A 26,761-nucleotide genomic window follows, 5' to 3' on the forward strand; every position below is an offset into this window, starting at 1 on the left:
AATCTTAGGAGAAGGAAATGCAAAACTGATCCTAGATCAGGGTCCAGGGCCAACTTGACCCTACTTTACATTTTTACAACCCCTGCACCTCACCCTCACTGGACCCCTTTCACCTTTACATAATAGAATTTAAGGAATGTGTAACAACGGTTAATGTAAGTAATAACACCGGTAAAAAAAAATGTTTTTCATGTAATGAAGCCGGTTAATGTAATAACTTTCTGGATAACGTTTTTTTAATCTAATAAATTATTAGGTTATACGGTGGTTATTACACTGTCAGGTGAGTCAACTTTTTTTAATGAATAACTTAACTTCAATAATCATGTAATAACATACCAAAATCAATGTTTTGATTGTCTTCCCTTAATTCGATGCACAAACCACCAACCACCGGCAATTACAAACACCGACAAACTCATGCACATCATACAGTCACCCTCACAAGCACACATTGAAATGTGCCCACACCACATAGACGTATAGACACACACTACAGTGTGGGACATTTTTATTTTTTTTTACTTGTTCTATGTGATATACTGAACGTGAAGTTATTACATTAATCAGTGTTATTACGTTAACCGTTGTTCCAGTGTTGAATTCTGTTGAATACATTGAGTTTTAACTCATCCTTGATTGTAGCCGGCACCCATGCACCCGGCCAAAGCTACACCTCCTACCACTGGAGGTGGCATTATTGTAGTGGAGGCAGTACCTCCATGGAAAGCTGAAGTACCAACGCTTCAAGAGTCTCTGAAACAGACAGCCAAGGTAGATGGCAGACAGTCGAGGAGTGTGGGGCCTCTCTCTTTGGATCTTTATTCTTTACCCGACCTGGCTCTCTTTCGCTCACTTCCCCATTCAACACACTCTTCCTGGGTCATTTTTCCATGTGTTATGTCTTCCTCATCTCTCCTGTGATCTTGAGGTTTTAGTCATTCTTCCACCCCTTTAGATGGTATTCTATCTTCCTATTCTCTCTGCCGATATATTTCAAAACATATCTCTGCTTTGGACTTCCTTACTTCTGGCCTAGAGGTGTCGGTGTGTCTAAGTGGGAAGTGGACAGACACTCTTAAGCTTACTCTTAAGAGCCTTCCCAGCATGCCCACACTTGTGGTACGCTCAACACGTCAAGACAAACCATTTCTGTCACATCTGTTGTCACCACAGAAAAGCCACAATATATTTCCACTTTTTCTTCTGGTAGCTTCACACCATATATAGTATTGCTTCTGGGTTTGTTTACCTGGTTTAGGTTGACAGGATTTGTTTACCTGGTTTAGGTTGATGGGCTTTGTTTACCTTCCTATTAGTCTACTAAACTGTGACAACAAATTCTGGTCAGGTACTTCTCTTCTCACTGCGCCTTTCCTTTCCATTACCAATGACTGACAAGCTGCTAACAATCATCCTATCACTCCAGTAAACTGTGACTGTAAGATTATGCCCAGCACTCTGAACTCTTCTCTGCACCTCGTCTAATGGCTTGAACCATATGCGTTTATAGAGTGTGCCCACCACATCAAGCAAAGTTGACATGGCTAAAAAGGATCCTGCTAAGTTGGTTACGGCTGTTGCTGCACCAGCTGCCGCGGCTGGAGCTGCCTCTCTGAAGGGGCCACAGACTAAGGTAGACTCCAGTTTACTTTGGTGTATTAACCACACTACAGTACAAGGCTCTTGAGGGTGGGGCTATCCCTGGGGTTAGGGGGCTATCATTGATCACTTGTTTGTTTCCTTGTCATTCTTTCACTGTTTTCACACAATGTAACCAAGATCATGAATTAACACAGTGACATAGTAACAGGGACTTGGAAACAGTGAAGGATGTCTACTGAACCATTTTACATTTTAGCCATTTAGCAGACGCTCTTATCCAGAGCGACTTAAAGGAGCAATTAGAATAAAGTGCCTTGCTCAAGGGCACATAGACAGATGTTTCACCTAGTCGGCTCAGGGATTCGAATCAGCAACATTTTGTTACTGGCTCAACATTATTAACCGCTAGGCTACCTGCCATCTGCTTTAACAATCTGCAATTGTATTTGACTACAGGAGAATAAAGAAGAAACCTGCATTCTGCTCTGATGAAGGCCTTGAGGCCGATGCGTAAAAGCTTAATAAAGAGCAGTGATACTATGAAGAGCAGTGTGCGAGTTTCTTCTTTTTTCTCATGTTATTCAGTTGTTACAATGCACCTGCAACAAAGATAGCTCAGATGTGCAAGTGCCTTTTGAAATTTGACTACATGAGAAAGAGGGTGCTCTTGTTCCTGCGTGAGTACTACCTATGTGGGTTTGGTTGAATTGAGCCCACAGCCATCCAGAAGCTCAGTTGGGTATAGGAGCTGAGCAGTATCACAGATAGTAGCCTAGTGTTGTATTCACTGACCTCTCCTGCTCTGGGTTACAGGTACAGGTGGAAGTAGTTCCCCCAGGAGCTAAGGCAGCCAAAGAGGTAAATCATCCATATATCTTGTCTCTATGTGGGATTGATATTGCACTAAAATGATTGGCATGGAGTTGCATTGCTCGTGTTTGAGTTTTGTTGCATCATGTGTAGGAGCTTGCTGTGGACCCGTTCGATGCCCTGGCTGATTCCTTACCCTCATCAGAGTCTTTCGCACCTGCAGCCCATGTATACACCGGGCCAGAGGTGATAGAGGTACAGAACCTTCACAGAGTGTGTGTGTGCACAGTGCAAGTTAGATTGGGTTGTATGTGTGCACCCGGTCACCATGTAAAACAGTGTGTTGTTGTATATGTCACACAGCATGGACTGACCTCAAAGAAGGGAGTGATATGTGGGGGGGACGACTGCCCACTGCCCCCAGGATACCGATCTGAAGACATGGTCAGTCTTTAAATCACCCTCCTCCTCCAGTGTTCTTCCTCATCATCATCACTTCTGCATCTTAATCCAACCCTCAGCCTTCTGCTGTTAGAGAGCTTTGAGTTTGCATGTATCTTTAGCATTGTACTGCAGTACTCCCTTTGACATGACACATTTGACTGGAACCCCTTGGTTATCAGGTTTTCCAACAGAGAGATACGCCCCATCCAGAAACAACCCCTAGACCCTGTCCTATCCCCTGGACACTTGTGTTAATCTGAGAGGAATGGATAGGTGTTAGCAATATGGACACATTTTCACCAAGCTGATCAGATGACAAGATGGAGTTACTACCATATCTATCCTTTTCTTTCAGATTTATATGATGGACTAGGGTTTGTTTCTGGACTAGGCCAAAAAAGCCTGTATATAGTTACCAGTCTTTTAACATTCTTTTGCCATTCTTTTGTCATAACATGATCAGATTTTATTTAAATCTAGGCTTATTCAATAAAAAGATGTAATTAATGAGCTTTTATTATATTGAATTACAATGTTAAATTACATTTTCATAGGCCCCAGTTGCAGATGTCAAGCCAAAAGATGTCCCGGTAAGTCATTGTATTTACTGCTAGGGAATACACTGTATGCTGGGGAGAAATATTGAGATATTGACTTTCTCCTCTCAATCTTTCACACATACCCACATACTAATGCATGTGCGCGCACACACACACACACACACACACACACACACACTAAAGGAACTAAACAAACCATAGACCATCCCATGGTCTCTTCTGACAGTTTTGGGTACCTCTACAGTGTGGAATGTTGATTTGCACTGTGGGGTGTTGGCTCTGCAAACAACATTTGACCCACCTCATCCAGCTGGCTCTAGTTCTGCTAAACCCATCCTTTATAAACACACCCACACACTAACAACAGATAAATAGTCAACACACAATCACTCATTACTCCACACCTATTCACCTATACACACTTGCACACATATTCTCCCTCTGGGCCACACCTTGTTTTGTACTGCAGTTCTCTGTGTAGTATACCTCTGCTTCTAAGAGCTTGTTAGGACAGGAGGCAAAGTCTTTTACCCCTGAGGCATGTTGTCAAAAGTGAGTTGTCTAAAGTTGCACATTTGGTTATAAAGCGTGTTTTTATTACATTTACATTTGAATCCGCTTCAGGGATTCTAACCAGCAACCTTTAAGTTACTGGCCCAATGCTCTTAACCACTAGGCTTCCTGCCAAATCTGATGTTTTGTAAAGAGATTCTGCTCGGAGTCCTTTGCGGAGTGCTTTGTTGTGATTTACATTCTAGGAAATGTGATTGCTGGGTGTGTCGATTCTTTTGCTCCTGGTCTCCTTTAAATGGTTGGAGTTATTTTGACACGCCCTCTAGTGGTGTATTTGAAGACAAAACTGTTACTGTAATGCTTTGTGTATAACTGAGGTTATTTGTTTGCTTGTTTGTTTACTTGTATCAGAAACCCATGAGCACAGATGAGGCTCTGGACTCCCTGTCCTTTGGGTTCACAACCTCTATGGCTCCCATCCCTCAGAAACAGGAGAAGGTGAGACTTTACACTATTAACAGGTTATAATCACTTATAAATCAATTTGAGCCCTGTTCCCTAAAACATGCATAACATTACAGAATGATTATTAGTCCTATGGTCTTTTGGGTGAGACTGAGGTCCTGACCAATGATACTGTAAATAAGAAGTGAGGTGTCATTATAACCCAATGATATTTAATCTGTTGACAGAAAGTGGAAGACTTGGGTGCCATTGATGCCTTGTCTGCTGGCTTCTCAAACTTTGCTCCACCTCCACCCGCTCCCATCAAGGTAAACAAAGACTGATACTATTTTTCTTCATCCCTTCATCGTAAAACTGTCATTAGCATGAGATGGTAAACTGTTATGAGAACCAATGTCAAGTTGTGTCAACTGACATAACACAGTCATAATGACACAGCACAATGTAGGCTACCTTGTTGGACAGCTAACTTCCTAGCCACCTACTGCTTATCATGTCATGACATATTTATGATGCTTACAAGATGACCATGTCATATCATTTTGACAGTGTCAGCTGTAATAGTTTGTCACAACTGTGATGTAATTTTAATGTTCTGTAAAGACAGCTTTCTAGTGAAGGCTTCAAATGAACGTTCCCCTGTTCCTCTTAACTAGAACCTAAGAAACAGTATTTAACAAACCAAATAACCTCTCTTTTCTTCCAGAAAGCTGAAGAGTTTAAGTCTGCGCCTGTGACCAAGTCTCCTGCTCCCCCCATTGACAAGAAAGCTAAGGTGGAAAAGGTAAATAACACCAAAGAAAGCAGGTCCTACATGACTACATAACATAAGCCATGCATAAAACAAAATAAACAGTGACAAACGCTTCTGTCCAGTGTTAAACTGGGATGTCCAATGTTGCAGCTGACGCTGTGCTACTGTTGTGTTGAGTACTTTGTCATCAAAAAAGCTATATCCATGCAAATAGACAACAAACTCTTCAACTATTCTATGTTATATTTATGTCGGGTTGTGAAGCTGTTATCTATTGACTTGTGTTTGTGTTTCAGTTTGCTGATGACTTCTCTCTGATGTCAGGATTGGACTCCCCACTGGACACCAAGCCCAAGACAGCTGAGGTTTGTCATTTGAGGACTACAGTTTCTAGGTTGATGGGATTTGTTTACCTTCCAATTACTCTACTAAACTGTGACAACAAATTCTGGTCAGGTACTTCTCTTCTCACTGCGCCTTTCCTTTCCATTACCAATGACAGACAAGCTGCTAACAATCATCCTATCACTCCAGTAAACTGTGACTGTAAGATTATGCCCAGCACTCTGAACTCTTCTCTGCACCTCATCTAATGGCTTGAACCATATGTGTTTATAGAGTGTTCCCACCACATCAAGCAAAGTTGACATGGCTAAAAAGGATCATGCTAAGTTGGTTACGGCTGTTGCTGCACCAGCTGCGGCGGCTGGAGATGCTTCTCTGAAGGGGCCACAGACTAAGGTAGACTCCAGTTTACTTTGGTGTATTAACCACACTACAGTACAAGGCTCTTGAGGGTGGGGCTATCCCTGGGGTTAGGGGGCTATCATTGATCGCTTGTTTGTGTCATCGTCATTCTTTCGCTGTTTTCACACAATGTATCCAAGATCATGAATTAACAGAGTGGCACAGTAACACAGACTCACAGTGCATTGGACGCAGTGAAGGATGTCTACTGTACCATTTTACATTTTACCATTTTAAATTTGTATGTAAATAAGGTATTTCGGTTTTATTTTTTAGAAGTTTGCAAAAAAAACAAACCTGTTTTCACTTTGTCATTATGGGGTAATGTGTGTAGATTGATAAGGGGGGGGGGAATTATGTAATCCATTTTAGAATAAGGCTGTAACGTAACAAACTGTGGAAGAAGGGAAGGGGTCTGAATACTTTCCGAATGCACTGTATATAGTGTATAAGCCTTCCACAACCATAAGACCAACTAATAATTGAATTATTTATCAAAATAGTTTAACCTGATTTTTTGGCTATAATTACTGATCTGGCTTTCAAGTCTGTCTGTGAAAATGCCCTTTTTTGTTACAAATGTAACTAGAACCAAGCATAATGCACATTCACTAATAATGACTAACTTCTTGTAGTAGGCATTAGGCTATATAAAATTAGCACAGGGCTCAATAGCTAATCTTTAGCTAATCTTTTATATTTCAAGTTTAGCCAGATTGGATATATTTGCTAGGTAACAAGGTTGAACAGTTGAATTGGTATGAACACACCCTTTTGTCTGTCTCCAACTTTTTTTTTAAAGCATGTTAGCCTGTCCACTTTGTTCAGATGTTGAATTCAAGTGGTCTACCGTATTTCTAAGAATGAGAACGAATTACCAATTCCGTATATAATAGTTTTTTATGCTTATTGCACATTTATCAAACACTGACGAGACAGCGAGTACAACAGAATTTGGCTAAAATGCTGCTAGCGGTACCCAATGCGCGAGCTCAATCAATTTCTTTCATACTCTAGTTTTAGTTGTGTCGGCTCTGCGCGCAATTTGAGTAGTTGAGACCTAAAAAGGATATCATTAGAAAAGTTGACTTATCCCATATTACAGTAAAATAATGTTTCAATGTGTTTTGGTGTCCATATGACCGATTCTGTTGCACCAAAACTAAAATGCAAATAGCGAGTTGAAACCACTTGTCAGAGAGAAAGATGTGATCTCTCAACTTTGTTGGCGTGAGGGCAGGTGTGTAAATCAGAGGGAGAGGTGAAGCGAAAGGTTTCACTTGCGCTAAAATCTTATCAAAATAAGCCCAATCAATGCGTTTCTATGGGTTTATTTTGGACCTAAGCTTGTTAGGGCGGAGACGTGCATCTCTTAATTGTATATAGACATTTGTGTAAATGGGGAGCTGCACACCGCACAGAAGGAGAGAAAGAGACGAGACCAAAAATACAACACGAGAACAAGCGGAAGTTAACGCTCATAAGAACGATAAATAACAACCTCGATTCTTGTGGGACAGGCATTTGGAATATCACGCAAGAACATCAATTGGAATGAATTCAATATATCGCCCAGCCCTAATGTGAGATGTCATTATAACCCGATAATATTTCATCTGTTGACAGAAAGTTGAGGATTTGGCTGCCATTGATGCCTCGTCTGCTGGCTTTTCCAACTTTGCTCCACCTCCACCCGCTCCCATCAAGGTAAAGAAAGACTGATAATATTGTTCTTCAACCCTTCATCGTAGAACTGTCATTAGCATGAGATGGTAAACTGTTATGAGAACCAATGTCAACTGACATAGCACAGTCATAATGACACAGTACAATGTAGCCTAGCTTGTTGGACAGCTAACTTGCTAGCCACCTACTGCTTATCATGTCATGACATATTTATGATGCTTACAAGATGACCATGTCATATCATTTTGACAGTGTCAGCTGTAATAGTTTGTCACAACTGTGATGTAATTTTAATGTTCTGTAAAGACAGCTTTCTAGTGAAGGCTTCAAATGAACGTTCCCCTGTTCCTCTTAACTAGAACCTAATAAACAGTATTTAACAAACCAAATAACCTCTCTTTTCTTCCAGAAAGCTGAAGAGTTTAAGTCTGCGCCTGTGACCAAGTCTCCTGCTCCCCCCATTGACAAGAAAGCTAAGGTGGAAAAGGTAAATAACACCAAAGAAAGCAGGTCCTACATGACTACATAACATAAGCCATGCATAAAACAAAATAAACAGTGACAAACGCTTCTGTCCAGTGTTAAACTGGGATGTCCAATGTTGCAGCTGACGCTGTGCTACTGTTGTGTTGAGTACTTTGTCATCAAAAAAGCTATATCCATGCAAATAGACAACAAACTCTTCAACTATTCTATGTTATATTTATGTCGGGTTGTGAAGCTGTTATCTATTGACTTGTGTTTGTGTTTCAGTTGGCTGATGACTTCTCTCTGATGTCAGGATTGGACTCCCCACTGGACACCAAGCCCAAGACAGCTGAGGTTTGTCATTTGAGGACTACAGTTTCTAGGTTGATGGGATTTGTTTACCTGGTTTAGGTTGACGGGATTTGTTTACCTGGTTTAGGTTGACGGGGTTTGTTTACCTGGTTTAGGTTGACGGGGTTTGTTTACCTGGTTTAGGTTGACGGGGTTTGTTTACCTGGTTTAGGTTGACGGGGTTTGTTTACCTGGTTTAGGTTGATGGGGTTTGTTTACCTGGTTTAGGTTGACGTGGTTTGTTTACCTGGTTTAGGTTGACGTGGTTTGTTTACCTGGTTTAGGTTGACGGGGTTTGTTTACCTGGTTTAGGTTGACGGGGTTTGTTTACCTGGTTTAGGTTGACGGGGTTTGTTTACCTGGTTTAGGTTGACTGGGTTTGTTTACCTGGTTTAGGTTGACGGGGTTTGTTTACCTGGTTTAGGTTGACGGGGCTTGTTTACCTGGTTTAGGTTGACGGGGTTTGTTTACCTGGTTTATGTTGACGGGGTTTGTTTACCTGGTTTAGGTTGACGGGGTTTGTTTACCTGGTTTAGGTTGACGGGGTTTGTTTACCTGGTTTAGGTTGACGGGGTTTGTTTACCTGGTTTAGGTTGACGGGGTTTGTTTACCTTCCAATTACTCTACTAAACTATGACATCAAATTCTGGTCAGGTACTTCTCTTCTCACTGCGCCTTTCCTTTCCATTACCAATGACTGACAGGCTGCTAACAATCATCCTATCACTCCAGTAAACTGTGACTGTAAGATTATGCCCAGCACTCTGAACTCTTCTCTGCACCTCGTCTAATGGCTTGAACCATATATGTTTAAAGAGTGTGCCCACCACATCAAGCAAAGTTGACATGGCTAAAAAGGATCCTGCTAAGTTGGTTACGGCTGTTGCTGCACCAGCTGCCGCAGCTGGAGATGCTTCTCTGAAGGGGCCACAGACTAAGGTAGACTCCAGTTTACTTTGGTGTATTAACCACACTACAGTACAAGGCTTTTGAGGGTGGGGCTATCCCTGGAGTTTGTGGGGCTATCATTGATCACTTGTTTGTCATTGTCATTCTTTCGCTGTTTTCACACAATGTTAATTCATGATCTTGGATACAGAGTGGCACAGTAACAAAGACTCACAGTGCATTGGACGCAGTGAAGGATGTGTACTGTACCATTTTACATTTTAGCCATTTAGCAGACGCTCTTATCCAGAGCGACTTACAAGAGCAAATAGAGTTAAGTACCTCGCTCAAGGGCACATTGACAGATTGTTCACCTAGTCGGCTCATGGATTCGAATCAGCAACCTTTCGGTTACTGTACGGCTACCTGCCACCTGCTTTACCATTCTGTAATTTTATTTGACTACATGAGAAAGAGGATGCTCTTGTTCCTGCATGAGTACTACCTATGTGGGTTTGGTTGAATTGAGCCCACAGCCATCCAGAAGCTCAGTTGGGTATAGGAGCTGAGCAGTATCACAGATAGTAGCCTAGTGTTGTATTCACTGACCTCTCCTGCTCTGGGTTACAGGTACAGGTGGAAGTAGTTCCCCCAGGAGCTAAGGCAGCCAAAGAGGTAAATCATCTCTCGCTTTTATCTCTATTATTTGTTATTACATTTACCAATTTTATTACATTAAACATGTACATTTATTACATTTAGATAAGTTGTTACATTAACCAGTGTTATTGCATTAACTGTTGTTACAGGGTGTCAATACATTGAATTTGCTCTGTTTCTGTTGTATACATTGAGTATTATCTCATTCTTGATTGTAGCTAGCACCCATGCACCCGGCCAAAGCTACACCTCCTACCACTGGAGGTGGCATTATTGTAGTGGAGGCAGTACCTCCATGGAAAGCTGAAGTACCAACGCTTCAAGAGTCTCTGAAACAGACAGCCAAGGTAGATGGCAGACAGTCGAGGAGTGTGGGGCCTCTCTCTTTGGATCTTTATTCTTTACCCGACCTGGCTCTCTTTACGCTCACTTGCCCATTCAACACACTCTTCCTGGGTCATTTTTCCATGTGTTATGTCTTCCTCATCTCTCCTGTGATCTTGAGGTTTTAGTCATTCTTCCACCCCTTTAGATGGTATTCTATCTTCCTATTCTCTCTGCTGATATATTTCAAAACATATCTCTGCTTTGGACTTCCTTACTTCTGGCCTGGTGGTATCTGTGTGTCTAAGTGGGAAGTGAACAGGCACTCTTACTTTTAAGCTCTATGACTGAGTCTTCCCAGCATGCCCACACTTTGTTGCGCTCAACACGTCAAGACAAACCATGTCTGACACATCTGTTGTCACCACAGAGAAGCCACAATATATTTCCACTTTTACTTTTTCTTCTGGTTGCATCACACCATATCTAGTATTGCTTCTGGGTTTGTTTACCTGGTTTAGGTTGATGTGGTTTGTTTACCTGGTTTAGGTTGACGGGGTTTGTTTACCTGGTTTAGGTTGATGGGGTTTGTTTACCTGGTTTAGTTTGACGGGGTTTGTTTACCTGGTTTAGGTTGACGGGGTTTGTTTACCTGGTTTAGGTTGACGGGGTTTGTTTACCTGGTTTAGGTTGACGGGGTTTGTTTACCTGGTTTAGGTTGACGGGGTTTGTTTACCTGGTTTAGGTTGACGGGGTTTGTTTACCTGGTTTAGGTTGACGGGGTTTGTTTACCTGGTTTAGGTTGACGGGGTTTGTTTACCTGGTTTAGGTTGACGGGGTTTGTTTACCTGGTTTAGGTTGACGGGGTTTGTTTACCTGGTTTAGGTTGACGGGTTTGTTTACCTGGTTTAGGTTGACGGGGTTTGTTTACCTGGTTTAGGTTGACGGGGTTTGTTTACCTGGTTTAGGTTGACGGGGTTTGTTTACCTGGTTTAGGTTGACGGGGTTTGTTTACCTGGTTTAGGTTGACGGGGTTTGTTTACCTGGTTTAGGTTGACGGGGTTTGTTTACCTGGTTTAGGTTGACGGGGTTTGTTTACCTGGTTTAGGTTGACGGGGTTTGTTTACCTGGTTTAGGTTGACGGGGTTTGTTTACCTGGTTTAGTTTGACGGGGTTTGTTTACCTGGTTTAGGTTGACGGGGTTTGTTTACCTTCCAATTACTCTACTAAACTATGACATCAAATTCTGGTCAGGTGCTTCTCTTCTCACTGCGCCTTTCCTTTCCATTACCAATGACTGACAAGCTGCTAACAATCATCCTATCACTCCAGTAAACTGTGACTGTAAGATTATGCCCAGCACTCTGAACTCTTCTCTGCACCTCGTCTAATGGCTTGAACCATATATATTTATAGAGTGTGCCCACCACATCAAGCAAAGTTGACATGGCTAAAAAGGATCCTGCTAAGTTGGTTACGGCTGTTGCTGCACCAGCTGCCGCAGCTGGAGATGCTTCTCTGAAGGGGCCACAGACTAAGGTAGACTCCAGTTTACTTTGGTGTATTAACCACACTACAGTACAAGGCTTTTGAGGGTGGGGCTATCCCTGGAGTTTGTGGGGCTATCATTGATCACTTGTTTGTCATTGTCATTCTTTCGCTGTTTTCACACAATGTTAATTCATGATCTTGGATACAGAGTGGCACAGTAACAAAGACTCACAGTGCATTGGACGCAGTGAAGGATGTGTACTGTACCATTTTACATTTTAGCCATTTAGCAGACGCTCTTATCCAGAGCGACTTACAAGAGCAAATAGAGTTAAGTACCTCGCTCAAGGGCACATTGACAGATTGTTCACCTAGTCGGCTCATGGATTCGAATCAGCAACCTTTCGGTTACTGTACGGCTACCTGCCACCTGCTTTACCATTCTGTAATTTTATTTGACTACATGAGAAAGAGGATGCTCTTGTTCCTGCATGAGTACTACCTATGTGGGTTTGGTTGAATTGAGCCCACAGCCATCCAGAAGCTCAGTTGGGTATAGGAGCTGAGCAGTATCACAGATAGTAGCCTAGTGTTGTATTCACTGACCTCTCCTGCTCTGGGTTACAGGTACAGGTGGAAGTAGTTCCCCCAGGAGCTAAGGCAGCCAAAGAGGTAAATCATCTCTCGCTTTTATCTCTATTATTTGTTATTACATTTACCAATTTTATTACATTAAACATGTACATTTATTACATTTAGATAAGTTGTTACATTAACCAGTGTTATTGCATTAACTGTTGTTACAGGGTGTCAATACATTGAATTTGCTCTGTTTCTGTTGTATACATTGAGTATTATCTCATTCTTGATTGTAGCTAGCACCCATGCACCCGGCCAAAGCTACACCTCCTACCACTGGAGGTGGCATTATTGTAGTGGAGGCAGTACCTCCATGGAAAGCTGAAGTACCAACGCTTCAAGAGTCTCTGAAACAGACAGCCAAGGTAGATGGCAGACAGTCGAGGAGTGTGGGGCCTCTCTCTTTGGATCTTTATTCTTTACCCGACCTGGCTCTCTTTACGCTCACTTGCCCATTCAACACACTCTTCCTGGGTCATTTTTCCATGTGTTATGTCTTCCTCATCTCTCCTGTGATCTTGAGGTTTTAGTCATTCTTCCACCCCTTTAGATGGTATTCTATCTTCCTATTCTCTCTGCTGATATATTTCAAAACATATCTCTGCTTTGGACTTCCTTACTTCTGGCCTGGTGGTATCTGTGTGTCTAAGTGGGAAGTGAACAGGCACTCTTACTTTTAAGCTCTATGACTGAGTCTTCCCAGCATGCCCACACTTTGTTGCGCTCAACACGTCAAGACAAACCATGTCTGACACATCTGTTGTCACCACAGAGAAGCCACAATATATTTCCACTTTTACTTTTTCTTCTGGTTGCATCACACCATATCTAGTATTGCTTCTGGGTTTGTTTACCTGGTTTAGGTTGATGTGGTTTGTTTACCTGGTTTAGGTTGACGGGGTTTGTTTACCTGGTTTAGGTTGATGGGGTTTGTTTACCTGGTTTAGTTTGACGGGGTTTGTTTACCTGGTTTAGGTTGACGGGGTTTGTTTACCTGGTTTAGGTTGACGGGGTTTGTTTACCTGGTTTAGGTTGACGGGGTTTGTTTACCTGGTTTAGGTTGACGGGGTTTGTTTACCTGGTTTAGGTTGACGGGGTTTGTTTACCTGGTTTAGGTTGACGGGGTTTGTTTACCTGGTTTAGGTTGACGGGGTTTGTTTACCTGGTTTAGGTTGACGGGGTTTGTTTACCTGGTTTAGGTTGACGGGGTTTGTTTACCTGGTTTAGGTTGACGGGGTTTGTTTACCTGGTTTAGGTTGACGGGGTTTGTTTACCTGGTTTAGGTTGACGGGGTTTGTTTACCTGGTTTAGGTTGACGGGGTTTGTTTACCTGGTTTAGTTTGACGGGGTTTGTTTACCTGGTTTAGGTTGACGGGGTTTGTTTACCTGGTTTAGTTTGACGGGGTTTGTTTACCTGGTTTAGGTTGACGGGGTTTGTTTACCTTCCAATTACTCTACTAAACTATGACATCAAATTCTGGTCAGGTACTTCTCTTCTCACTGCGCCTTTCCTTTCCATTACCAATGACTGACAAGCTGCTAACAATCATCCTATCACTCCAGTAAACTGTGACTGTAAGATTATGCCCAGCACTCTGAACTCTTCTCTGCACCTCGTCTAATGGCTTGAACCATATATATTTATAGAGTGTGCCCACCACATCAAGCAAAGTTGACATGGCTAAAAAGGATCCTGCTAAGTTGGTTACGGCTGTTGCTGCACCAGCTGCCGCAGCTGGAGATGCTTCTCTGAAGGGGCCACAGACTAAGGTAGACTCCAGTTTACTTTGGTGTATTAACCACACTACAGTACAAGGCTCTTGAGGGTGGGGCTATCCCTGGGGTTAGGGGGCTATCATTGATCGCTTGTTTGTGTCATCGTCATTCTTTCACTGTTTTCACACAATGTAACCAAGATCATGAATTAACAGAGTGGCACAGTAACAGGGACTTGGAAACAGTGAAGGATGTCTACTGAACCATTTTACATTTTAGCCATTTAGCAGACGCTCTTATCCAGAGCGACTTACAAGAGCAAATAGAGTTAAGTACCTCGCTCAAGGGCACATTGACAGATTGCTCACCTAGTCGGCTCAGGGATTCGAATCGGCAACCTTTCGGTTACTGGCCCAAAGCTCTTAACCACTCGGCTACCTGCCACCTGCTTTACCATTCTGTAATTTTATTTGACTATATGAGAAAGAGGGTGCTCTTGTTCCTGCATGAGTACTACCTATGTGGGTTTGGTTGAATTGAGCCCACAGCCATCCAGAAGCTCAGTTGGGTATAGGAGCTGAGCAGTATCACAGATAGTAGCCTAGTGTTGTATTCACTAACCTCTCCTGCTCTGGGTTACAGGTACAGGTGGAAGTAGTTCCCCCAGGAGCTAAGGCAGCCAAAGAGGTAAATCATCCATATATCTTGTCTCTATGTGGGATTGATATTGCACTAAAATGATTGGCATGGAGTTGCATTGCTCGTGTTTGAGTTTTGTTGCATCATGTGTAGGAGCTTGCTGTGGACCCGTTCGATGCCCTGGCTGATTCCTTACCCTCATCAGAGTCTTTCGCCCCTGCAGCCCATGTATACACCGGGCCAGAGGTGATAGAGGTACAGAACCTTCACAGAGTGTGTGTGTGCACAGTGCAAGTTAGATTGGGTTGTGTGTGTGCACCCGGTCACCATGTAAAACAGTGTGTTGTTGTATATGTCACACAGCATGGACTGACCTCAAAGAAGGGAGTGATATGTGGGGGGGACGACTGCCCACTGCCCCCAGGATACCGATCTGAAGACATGGTCAGTCTTTAAATCACCCTCCTCCTCCAGTGTTCTTCCTCATCATCATCACTTCTGCATCTTAATCCAACCCTCAGCCTTCTGCTGTTAGAGAGCTTTGAGTTTGCATGTATCTTTAGCATTGTACTGCAGTACTCCCTTTGACATGACACATTTGACTGGAACCCCTTGGTTATCAGGTTTTCCAACAGAGAGATACGCCCCATCCAGAAACAACCCCTAGACCCTGTCCTATCCCCTGGACACTTGTGTTAATCTGAGAGGAATGGATAGGTGTTAGCAATATGGACACATTTTCACCAAGCTGATCAGATGACAAGATGGAGTTACTACCATATCTATCCTTTTCTTTCAGATTTATATGATGGACTAGGGTTTGTTTCTGGACTAGGCCAAAAAAGCCTGTATATAGTTACCAGTCTTTTAACATTCTTTTGCCATTCTTTTGTCAGAACATGATCAGGTTTTATTTAAATCTAGGCTTATTCAATTAAAATATGTAATTAATGAACTTTTATTATCTTGAATTACAATGTTAAATTACATTTTCATAGGCCCCAGTTGCAGATGTCAAGCCAAAAGATGTCCCGGTAAGTCATTGTATTTACTGCTAGGGAATACACTGTATGCTGGGGAGAAATATTGAGATATTGACTTTCTCCTCTCAATCTTTCACACATACCCACATACTAATGCATGTGCGCGCACACACACACACACACACACACACACACACACACACACACACACACACACTAAAGGAACTAAACAAACCATAGACCATCACATGGTCTCTTCTGACAGTTTTGGGTACCTCTACAGTGTGGAATGTTGATTTGCACTGTGGGGTGTTGGCTCTGCAAACAACATTTGACCCACCTCATCCAGTTGGCTCTAGTTCTGCTAAACCCATCCTTTATAAACACACCCACACACTAACAACAGATAAATAGTCAACACACAATCACTCATTACTCCACACCTATTCACCTATACACACTTGCACACACATTCTCCCTCTGGGCCACACCTTGTTTTGTACTGCAGTTCTCTGTGTAGTATACCTCTGCTTCTAAGAGCTTGTTAGGACAGGAGGCAAAGTCTTTTACCCCTGAGGCATGTTGTCAAAAGTGAGTTGTCTAAAGTTGCACATTTGGTTATAAAGCGTGTTTTTATTACATTTACATTTGAATCCGCTTCAGTGATTCTAACCAGCAACCTTTAAGTTACTGGCAAAATGCTCTTAACCACTAGGCTTCCTGCCAAATCTGATGTTTTGTAAAGAGATTCTGCTCGGAGTCTTTTGCGGAGTGCTTTGTTGTGATTTACATTCTAGGAAATGTGATTGTTGGGTGTGTCGGTTCTTTTGCTCCTGGTCTCCTTTAAATGGTTGGAGTTATTTTGACACGCCCTCTAGTGGTGTATTTGAAGACAAAACTGTTACTGTAATGCTTTGTGTATAACTGAGGTTATTTGTTTGCTTGTTTGTTTACTTGTATCAGAAACCCATGAGCACAGATGAGGCTCTGGACTCCCTGTCCTTTGGGTTCACAACCTCTATGGCTCCCATCCCTCAGAAACAGGAGAAGGTGAGACTTTTACACTATTAACAGGTTATAATCACTTATAAATCAATTTGAGCCCTGTTCCCTAAAACATGCATAACATTACAGAATGATTATTAGTCCTATGGTCTTTTGGGTGAGACTGAGGTCCTGACCAATGATACTGTAAATAAGAAGTGAGGTGTCATTATAACCCAATGATATTTAATCTGTTGACAGAAAGTGGAAGACTTGGGTGCCATTGATGCCTTGTCTGCTGGCTTCTCAAACTTTGCTTCACCTCCACCCGCTCCCATCAAGGTAAACAAAGACTGATACTATTTTTCTTCATCCCTTCATCGTAAAACTGTCATTAGCATGAGATGGTAAACTGTTATGAGAACCAATGTCAACTGACATAGCACAGTCATAATGACACAGGTCAATGTAGCCTAGCTTGTTAGACAGCTAACTTCCTAGCCACCTACTGCTTATCATGTCATGACATATTTATGATGCTTACAAGATGACCATGTCATATCATTTTGACAGTGTCAGCTGTAATAGTTTGTCACAACTGTGATGTAATTTTAATGTTCTGTAAAGACAGCTTTCTAGTGAAGGCTTCAAATGAACGTTCCCATGTTCCTCTTAACTAGAACCTAAGAAACAGTATTTAACAAACCAAATAACCTCTCTTTTCTTCCAGAAAGCTGAAGAGTTTAAGTCTGCGCCTGTGACCAAGTCTCCTGCTCCCCCCATTGACAAGAAAGCTAAGGTGGAAAAGGTAAATAACACCAAAGAAAGCAGGTCCTACATGACTACATAACATAAGCCATGCATAAAACAAAATAAACAGTGACAAACGCTTCTGTCCAGTGTTAAACTGGGATGTCCAATGTTGCAGCTGACGCTGTGCTACTGTTGTGTTGAGTACTTTGTCATCAAAAAAGCTATATCCATGCAAATAGACAACAAACTCTTCAACTATTCTATGTTATATTTATGTCGGGTTGTGAAGCTGTTATCTATTGACTTGTGTTTGTGTTTCAGTTGGCTGATGACTTCTCTCTGATGTCAGGATTGGACTCCCCACTGGACACCAAGCCCAAGACAGCTGAGGTTTGTCATTTGAGGACTACAGTTTCTAGGTTGATGGGATTTGTTTACCTGGTTTAGATTGATGGGATTTGTTTACCTTCCAATTACTCTACTAAACTGTGACAACAAATTCTGGTCAGGTACTTCTCTTCTCACTGCGCCTTTCCTTTCCATTACCAATGACAGACAAGCTGCTAACAATCATCCTATCACTCCAGTAAACTGTGACTGTAAGATTATGCCCAGCACTCTGAACTCTTCTCTGCACCTCGTCTAATGGCTTGAACCATATGTGTTTATAGATTGTGCCCACCACATCAAGCAAAGTTGACATGGCTAAAAAGGATCCTGCTAAGTTGGTTACGGCTGTTGCTGCACCAGCTGCCGCAGCTGGAGATGCTTCTCTGAAGGGGCCACAGACTAAGGTAGACTCCAGTTTACTTTGGTGTATTAACCACACTACAGTACAAGGCTCTTGAGGGTGGGGCTATCCCTGGGGTTAGGGGGCTATCATTGATCGCTTGTTTGTGTCATCGTCATTCTTTCGCTGTTTTCACACAATGTATCCAAGATCATGAATTAACAGAGTGGCACAGTAACACAGACTCACAGTGCATTGGACGCAGTGAAGGATGTCTACTGTACCATTTTACATTTTACCATTTTAAATTTGTATGTAAATAAGGTATTTCGGTTTTATTTTTTAGAAGTTTGCAAAAAAAACAAACCTGTTTTCACTTTGTCATTATGGGGTAATGTGTGTAGATTGATAAGGGGGGGGGGGAATTATGTAATCCATTTTAGAATAAGGCTGTAACGTAACAAACTGTGGAAGAAGGGAAGGGGTCTGAATACTTTCCGAATGCACTGTATATAGTGTATAAGCCTTCCACAACCATAAGACCAACTAATAATTGAATTATTTATCAAAATAGTTTAACCTGATTTTTTGGCTATAATTACTGATCTGGCTTTCAAGTCTGTCTGTGAAAATGCCCTTTTTTGTTACAAATGTAACTAGAACCAAGCATAATGCACATTCACTAATAATGACTAACTTCTTGTAGTAGGCATTAGGCTATATAAAATTAGCACAGGGCTCAATAGCTAATCTTTAGCTAATCTTTTATATTTCAAGTTTAGCCAGATTGGATATATTTGCTAGGTAACAAGGTTGAACAGTTGAATTGGTATGAACACACCCTTTTGTCTGTCTCCAACTTTTTTTTTAAAGCATGTTAGCCTGTCCACTTTGTTCAGATGTTGAATTCAAGTGGTCTACCGTATTTCTAAGAATGAGAACGAATTACCAATTCCGTATATAATAGTTTTTTATGCTTATTGCACATTTATCAAACACTGACGAGACAGCGAGTACAACAGAATTTGGCTAAAATGCTGCTAGCGGTACCCAATGCGCGAGCTCAATCAATTTCTTTCATACTCTAGTTTTAGTTGTGTCGGCTCTGCGCGCAATTTGAGTAGTTGAGACCTAAAAAGGATATCATTAGAAAAGTTGACTTATCCCATATTACAGTAAAATAATGTTTCAATGTGTTTTGGTGTCCATATGACCGATTCTGTTGCACCAAAACTAAAATGCAAATAGCGAGTTGAAACCACTTGTCAGAGAGAAAGATGTGATCTCTCAACTTTGTTGGCGTGAGGGCAGGTGTGTAAATCAGAGGGAGAGGTGAAGCGAAAGGTTTCACTTGCGCTAAAATCTTATCAAAATAAGCCCAATCAATGCGTTTCTATGGGTTTATTTTGGACCTAAGCTTGTTAGGGCGGAGACGTGCATCTCTTAATTGTATATAGACATTTGTGTAAATGGGGAGCTGCACACCGCACAGAAGGAGAGAAAGAGACGAGACCAAAAATACAACACGAGAATAAGCGGAAGTTAACGCTCATAAGAACGATAAATAACAACCTCGATTCTTGTGGGACAGGCATTTGGAATATCACGCAAGAACATCAATTGGAATGAATTCAATATATCGCCCAGCCCTAATGTGAGATGTCATTATAACCCGATAATATTTCATCTGTCGACAGAAAGTTGAGGATTTGGCTGCCATTGAGGCCTCGTCTGCTGGCTTTTCCAACTTTGCTCCACCTCCACCCGCTCCCATCAAGGTAAAGAAAGACTGATAATATTGTTCTTCAACCCTTCATCGTAGAACTGTCATTAGCATGAGATGGTAAACTGTTATGAGAACCAATGTCAACTGACATAGCACAGTCATAATGACACAGGTCAATGTAGCCTAGCTTGTTGGACAGCTAACTTGCTAGCCACCTACTGCTAATGCTAATTACATGTTGTATTTATGATGCATACAAGATGACCATGACATATCATTTTAACACAGTGTCAGCTGTCATTGCTTAAGACAACTGATATGTCATGCTAACGTTCTGTAAAGACAGCTTTCTAGTGAAGGCTTGAAATTAGCTTTCCCCTATTCCTCTCAACTAGAACCTAAGAAACAGTATTTAACAAACCAAATAACCTCTCTTTTCTTCCAGAAAGCTGAAGAGTTTAAGTCTGCGCCTGTGACCAAGTCTCCTGCTCCCCCCATTGACAAGAAAGCTAAGGTGGAAAAGGTAAATAACACCAAAGAAAGCAGGTCCTACATGACTACATAACATAAGCCATGCATAAAACAAAATAAACAGTGACAAACGCTTCTGTCCAGTGTTAAACTGGGATGTCCAATGTTGCAGCTGACGCTGTGCTACTGTTGTGTTGAGTACTTTGTCATCAAAAAAGCTATATCCATGCAAATAGACAACAAACTCTTCAACTATTCTATGTTATATTTATGTCGGGTTGTGAAGCTGTTATCTATTGACTTGTGTTTGTGTTTCAGTTTGCTGATGACTTCTCTCTGATGTCAGGATTGGACTCCCCACTGGACACCAAGCCCAAGACAGCTGAGGTTTGTCATATGAGGACTACAGTTTCTAGGTTGACGGGGTTTGTTTACCTGGTTTAGGTTGACGGGGTTTGTTTACCTGGTTTAGGTTGATGTGGTTTGTTTACCTGGTTTAGGTTGACGGGGTTTGTTTACCTGGTTTAGGTTGACGGGGTTTGTTTACCTGGTTTAGGTTGATGTGGTTTGTTTACCTGGTTTAGGTTGACGGGGTTTGTTTACCTGGTTTAGGTTGACGGGGTTTGTTTACCTGGTTTAGGTTGACGGGGTTTGTTTACCTGGTTTAGGTTGACGGGGTTTGTTTACCTGGTTTAGGTTGACGGGGTTTGTTTACCTGGTTTAGGTTGACGGGGTTTGTTTACCTGGTTTAGGTTGACGGGGTTTGTTTACCTGGTTTAGGTTGACGGGGTTTGTTTACCTGGTTTAGGTTGACGGGGTTTGTTTACCTGGTTTAGGTTGACGGGGTTTGTTTACCTGGTTTAGGTTGACGGGGTTTGTTTACCTGGTTTATGTTGACGGGGTTTGTTTACCTGGTTTAGGTTGACGGGGTTTGTTTACCTGGTTTAGGTTGACGGGGTTTGTTTACCTGGTTTAGGTTGACGGGGTTTGTTTACCTGGTTTAGGTTGACGGGGTTTGTTTACCTGGTTTAGGTTGACGGGGTTTGTTTACCTGGTTTAGGTTGACGGGGTTTGTTTACCTGGTTTAGGTTGACGGGGTTTGTTTACCTTCCAATTACTCTACTAAACTATGACATCAAATTCTGGTCAGGTACTTCTCTTCTCACTGCGCCTTTCCTTTCCATTACCAATGACTGACAGGCTGCTAACAATCATCCTATCACTCCAGTAAACTGTGACTGTAAGATTATGCCCAGCACTCTGAACTCTTCTCTGCACCTCGTCTAATGGCTTGAACCATATATGTTTATAGAGTGTGCCCACCACATCAAGCAAAGTTGACATGGCTAAAAAGGATCCTGCTAAGTTGGTTACGGCTGTTGCTGCACCAGCTGCCGCGGCTGGAGATGCCTCTCTGAAGGGGCCACAGACTAAGGTAGACTCCAGTTTACTTTGGTGTATTAACCACACTACAGTACAAGGCTCTTGAGGGTGGGGCTATCCCTGGGGTTAGGGGGCTATCATTGATCGCTTGTTTGTGTCATCGTCATTCTTTCACTGTTTTCACACAATGTAACCAAGATCATGAATTAACAGAGTGGCACAGTAACAGGGACTTGGAAACAGTGAAGGATGTCTACTGAACCATTTTACATTTTAGCCATTTAGCAGACGCTCTTATCCAGAGCGACTTACAAGAGCAAATAGAGTTAAGTACCTCGCTCAAGGGCACATTGACAGATTGCTCACCTAGTCGGCTCAGGGATTCGAATCGGCAACCTTTCGGTTACTGGCCCAAAGCTCTTAACCACTCGGCTACCTGCCACCTGCTTTACCATTCTGTAATTTTATTTGACTACATGAGAAAGAGGGTGCTCTTGTTCCTGCATGAGTACTACCTATGTGGGTTTGGTTGAATTGAGCCCACAGCCATCCAGAAGCTCAGTTGGGTATAGGAGCTGAGCAGTATCACAGATAGTAGCCTAGTGTTGTATTCACTAACCTCTCCTGCTCTGGGTTACAGGTACAGGTGGAAGTAGTTCCCCCAGGAGCTAAGGCAGCCAAAGAGGTAAATCATCCATATATCTTGTCTCTATGTGGGATTGATATTGCACTAAAATGATTGGCATGGAGTTGCATTGCTCGTGTTTGAGTTTTGTTGCATCATGTGTAGGAGCTTGCTGTGGACCCGTTCGATGCCCTGGCTGATTCCTTACCCTCATCAGAGTCTTTCGCCCCTGCAGCCCATGTATACACCGGGCCAGAGGTGATAGAGGTACAGAACCTTCACAGAGTGTGTGTGTGCACAGTGCAAGTTAGATTGGGTTGTGTGTGTGCACCCGGTCACCATGTAAAACAGTGTGTTGTTGTATATGTCACACAGCATGGACTGACCTCAAAGAAGGGAGTGATATGTGGGGGGGACAACTGCCCACTGCCCCCAGGATACCGATCTGAAGACATGGTCAGTCTTTAAATCACCCTCCTCCTCCAGTGTTCTTCCTCATCATCATCACTTCTGCATCTTAATCCAACCCTCAGCCTTCTGCTGTTAGAGAGCTTTGAGTTTGCATGTATCTTTAGCATTGTACTGCAGTACTCCCTTTGACATGACACATTTGACTGGAACCCCTTGGTTATCAGGTTTTCCAACAGAGAGATACGCCCCATCCAGAAACAACCCCTAGACCCTGTCCTATCCCCTGGACACTTGTGTTAATCTGAGAGGAATGGATAGGTGTTAGCAATATGGACACATTTTCACCAAGCTGATCAGATGACAAGATGGAGTTACTACCATATCTATCCTTTTCTTTCAGATTTATATGATGGACTAGGGTTTGTTTCTGGACTAGGCCAAAAAAGCCTGTATATAGTTACCAGTCTTTTAACATTCTTTTGCCATTCTTTTGTCATAACATGATCAGATTTTATTTAAATCTAGGCTTATTCAATAAAAAGATGTAATTAATGAGCTTTTATTATATTGAATTACAATGTTAAATTACATTTTCATAGGCCCCAGTTGCAGATGTCAAGCCAAAAGATGTCCCGGTAAGTCATTGTATTTACTGCTAGGGAATACACTGTATGCTGGGGAGAAATATTGAGATATTGACTTTCTCCTCTCAATCTTTCACACATACCCACATACTAATGCATGTGCGCGCACACACACACACACACACACACACACACACACACACACACACACACACACACACACACACACACACACACTAAAGGGACTAAACAAACCATAGACCATCACATGGTCTCTTCTGACAGTTTTGGGTACCTCTACAGTGTGGAATGTTGATTTGCACTGTGGGGTGTTGGCTCTGCAAACAACATTTGACCCACCTCATCCAGTTGGCTCTAGTTCTGCTAAACCCATCCTTTATAAACACACCCACACACTAACAACAGATAAATAGTCAACACACAATCACTCATTACTCCACACCTATTCACCTATACACACTTGCACACACATTCTCCCTCTGGGCCACACCTTGTTTTGTACTGCAGTTCTCTGTGTAGTATACCTCTGCTTCTAAGAGCTTGTTAGGACAGGAGGCAAAGTCTTTTACCCCTGAGGCATGTTGTCAAAAGTGAGTTGTCTAAAGTTGCACATTTGGTTATAAAGCGTGTTTTTATTACATTTACATTTGAATCCGCTTCAGTGATTCTAACCAGCAACCTTTAAGTTACTGGCAAAATGCTCTTAACCACTAGGCTTCCTGCCAAATCTGATGTTTTGTAAAGAGATTCTGCTCGGAGTCTTTTGCGGAGTGCTTTGTTGTGATTTACATTCTAGGAAATGTGATTGTTGGGTGTGTCGGTTCTTTTGCTCCTGGTCTCCTTTAAATGGTTGGAGTTATTTTGACACGCCCTCTAGTGGTGTATTTGAAGACAAAACTGTTACTGTAATGCTTTGTGTATAACTGAGGTTATTTGTTTGCTTGTTTGTTTACTTGTATCAGAAACCCATGAGCACAGATGAGGCTCTGGACTCCCTGTCCTTTGGGTTCACAACCTCTATGGCTCCCATCCCTCAGAAACAGGAGAAGGTGAGACTTTACACTATTAACAGGTTATAATCACTTATAAATCAATTTGAGCCCTGTTCCCTAAAACATGCATAACATTACAGAATGATTATTAGTCCTATGGTCTTTTGGGTGAGACTGAGGTCCTGACCAATGATACTGTAAATAAGAAGTGAGGTGTCATTATAACCCAATGATATTTAATCTGTTGACAGAAAGTGGAAGACTTGGGTGCCATTGATGCCTTGTCTGCTGGCTTCTCAAACTTTGCTTCACCTCCACCCGCTCCCATCAAGGTAAACAAAGACTGATACTATTTTTCTTCATCCCTTCATCGTAAAACTGTCATTAGCATGAGATGGTAAACTGTTATGAGAACCAATGCCAAGTTGTGTCAAGTGACATAACACAGTCATAATGACACAGCACAATGTAGGCTACCTTGTTGGACAGCTAACTTCCTAGCCACCTACTGCTTATCATGTCATGACATATTTATGATGCTTACAAGATGACCATGTCATATCATTTTGACAGTGTCAGCTGTAATAGTTTGTCACAACTGTGATGTAATTTTTATGTTCTGTAAAGACAGCTTTCTAGTGAAGGCTTCAAATGAACGTTCCCCTGTTCCTCTTAACTAGAACCTAAGAAACAGTATTTAACAAACCAAATAACCTCTCTTTTCTTCCAGAAAGCTGAAGAGTTTAAGTCTGCGCCTGTGACCAAGTCTCCTGCTCCCCCCATTGACAAGAAAGCTAAGGTGGAAAAGGTAAATAACACCAAAGAAAGCAGGTCCTACATGACTACATAACATAAGCCATGCATAAAACAAAATAAACAGTGACAAACGCTTCTGTCCAGTGTTAAACTGGGATGTCCAATGTTGCAGCTGACGCTGTGCTACTGTTGTGTTGAGTACTTTGTCATCAAAAAAGCTATATCCATGCAAATAGACAACAAACTCTTCAACTATTCTATGTTATATTTATGTCGGGTTGTGAAGCTGTTATCTATTGACTTGTGTTTGTGTTTCAGTTGGCTGATGACTTCTCTCTGATGTCAGGATTGGACTCCCCACTGGACACCAAGCCCAAGACAGCTGAGGTTTGTCATTTGAGGACTACAGTTTCTAGGTTGATGGGATTTGTTTACCTGGTTTAGATTGATGGGATTTGTTTACCTTCCAATTACTCTACTAAACTGTGACAACAAATTCTGGTCAGGTACTTCTCTTCTCACTGCGCCTTTCCTTTCCATTACCAATGACAGACAAGCTGCTAACAATCATCCTATCACTCCAGTAAACTGTGACTGTAAGATTATGCCCAGCACTCTGAACTCTTCTCTGCACCTCGTCTAATGGCTTGAACCATATGTGTTTATAGATTGTGCCCACCACATCAAGCAAAGTTGACATGGCTAAAAAGGATCCTGCTAAGTTGGTTACGGCTGTTGCTGCACCAGCTGCCGTGGCTGGAGATGCTTCTCTGAAGGGGCCACAGACTAAGGTAGACTCCAGTTTACTTTGGTGAATTAACCACACTACAGTTCAAGTGTCACAGCTGTGATAAGGAACGGACCAAGATGCAGTGTTTTCGTAGTTGCACATCATTTATTTACTCTGAAACTAAAATGCACTTAACAAAACACTGAAGGGAAAAACAACAAACCGTGACTCACGAAATATAATCACCCACAAGGACAGGTGGGACAAACATCAACTTAAATATGGCCTCCAATTAGAGACAACGACAACCAGCTACCTCTAATTGGAGGTCATGCCAAACAACGACCAACATAGAAATACAAAAACTAGAACTGAACATAGACATACAAAAACAGATAAACACCCCCTGTCACGCCCTGACCACTCTACCGTAGAAAATAACAACTTACTATGGTGAGGACGTGACAACAAGGCTCTTGAGGGTGGGGCTATCCCTGGGGTTAGGGGGCTATCATTGATCACTTGTTTATGTCATCGTCATTCTTTCGCTGTTTTCACACAATGTATCCAAGATCATGAATTAACAGAATGGCACAGTAACACAGACTCACAGTGCATTGGACGCAGTGAAGGATGTCTACTGTACCATTTTACCATTTGAAATTTGTATGTAAATAAGGTATTTCGGTTTTATTTTTTAGAAATTTGCACACAAAAAAAACTGTTTTCACTTTGTCGTTATGGGGTAATGTGTGTAGATTGATAAGGTGGGGAAATTATGTAATCCATTTTAGAATAAGGCTGTAACGTAACAAAGTGTGGAAGAAGTGAAGGGGTCTGAATACTTTCCGA

At 42.1% G+C, this 26,761-nt stretch overlaps 1 protein-coding gene across 24 annotated transcripts in view; it reads left to right on the forward strand.

The window, feature by feature from the left end:
• LOC101448033 (uncharacterized) overlaps positions 1 to 26,761 on the forward strand; it is a 79,281-nt gene that overhangs the window by 46,223 nt on the left and 6,297 nt on the right. For 9 of the 24 annotated variants that reach the window (XM_082967648.1, XM_082967649.1, XM_045705033.2 and 6 more), the window contains 42 exons: positions 1,514 to 1,636; positions 2,419 to 2,463; positions 2,569 to 2,670; positions 2,779 to 2,859; positions 3,414 to 3,449; positions 4,344 to 4,430; positions 4,625 to 4,705; positions 5,104 to 5,181; positions 5,448 to 5,516; positions 5,770 to 5,892; positions 7,525 to 7,605; positions 7,994 to 8,071; positions 8,338 to 8,406; positions 9,220 to 9,342; positions 9,922 to 9,966; positions 10,170 to 10,298; positions 11,692 to 11,814; positions 12,394 to 12,438; positions 12,642 to 12,770; positions 14,053 to 14,175; positions 14,764 to 14,808; positions 14,914 to 15,015; positions 15,124 to 15,204; positions 15,759 to 15,794; positions 16,707 to 16,793; positions 16,989 to 17,069; positions 17,458 to 17,535; positions 17,802 to 17,870; positions 18,152 to 18,274; positions 19,908 to 19,988; positions 20,382 to 20,459; positions 20,726 to 20,794; positions 21,720 to 21,842; positions 22,431 to 22,475; positions 22,581 to 22,682; positions 22,791 to 22,871; positions 23,426 to 23,461; positions 24,394 to 24,480; positions 24,675 to 24,755; positions 25,154 to 25,231; positions 25,498 to 25,566; positions 25,848 to 25,970. In XM_082967648.1, coding sequence (XP_082823774.1) covers positions 1,514 to 1,636; positions 2,419 to 2,463; positions 2,569 to 2,670; positions 2,779 to 2,859; positions 3,414 to 3,449; positions 4,344 to 4,430; positions 4,625 to 4,705; positions 5,104 to 5,181; positions 5,448 to 5,516; positions 5,770 to 5,892; positions 7,525 to 7,605; positions 7,994 to 8,071; positions 8,338 to 8,406; positions 9,220 to 9,342; positions 9,922 to 9,966; positions 10,170 to 10,298; positions 11,692 to 11,814; positions 12,394 to 12,438; positions 12,642 to 12,770; positions 14,053 to 14,175; positions 14,764 to 14,808; positions 14,914 to 15,015; positions 15,124 to 15,204; positions 15,759 to 15,794; positions 16,707 to 16,793; positions 16,989 to 17,069; positions 17,458 to 17,535; positions 17,802 to 17,870; positions 18,152 to 18,274; positions 19,908 to 19,988; positions 20,382 to 20,459; positions 20,726 to 20,794; positions 21,720 to 21,842; positions 22,431 to 22,475; positions 22,581 to 22,682; positions 22,791 to 22,871; positions 23,426 to 23,461; positions 24,394 to 24,480; positions 24,675 to 24,755; positions 25,154 to 25,231; positions 25,498 to 25,566; positions 25,848 to 25,970 — 3,525 coding nt within the window. Of the gene's footprint in view, positions 1 to 645; positions 775 to 1,513; positions 1,637 to 2,418; positions 2,464 to 2,568; positions 2,671 to 2,778; positions 2,860 to 3,413; positions 3,450 to 4,343; positions 4,431 to 4,624; positions 4,706 to 5,103; positions 5,182 to 5,447; positions 5,517 to 5,769; positions 5,893 to 7,524; positions 7,606 to 7,993; positions 8,072 to 8,337; positions 8,407 to 9,219; positions 9,343 to 9,921; positions 9,967 to 10,169; positions 10,299 to 11,691; positions 11,815 to 12,393; positions 12,439 to 12,641; positions 12,771 to 14,052; positions 14,176 to 14,763; positions 14,809 to 14,913; positions 15,016 to 15,123; positions 15,205 to 15,758; positions 15,795 to 16,706; positions 16,794 to 16,988; positions 17,070 to 17,457; positions 17,536 to 17,801; positions 17,871 to 18,151; positions 18,275 to 19,907; positions 19,989 to 20,381; positions 20,460 to 20,725; positions 20,795 to 21,719; positions 21,843 to 22,430; positions 22,476 to 22,580; positions 22,683 to 22,790; positions 22,872 to 23,425; positions 23,462 to 24,393; positions 24,481 to 24,674; positions 24,756 to 25,153; positions 25,232 to 25,497; positions 25,567 to 25,847; positions 25,971 to 26,761 lie in introns of all 24 variants that reach the window. The other 15 variants (XM_014167465.3, XM_014167467.3, XM_014167472.3 and 12 more) reach the window with 5 other exon arrangements.

The sequence above is a fragment of the Salmo salar genome, chromosome 22 (genome assembly GCF_965601325.2).
Source record: "Salmo salar chromosome 22, fSalSal1, whole genome shotgun sequence".
NCBI classification, from domain to species: Eukaryota; Metazoa; Chordata; class Actinopteri; order Salmoniformes; family Salmonidae; genus Salmo; species Salmo salar.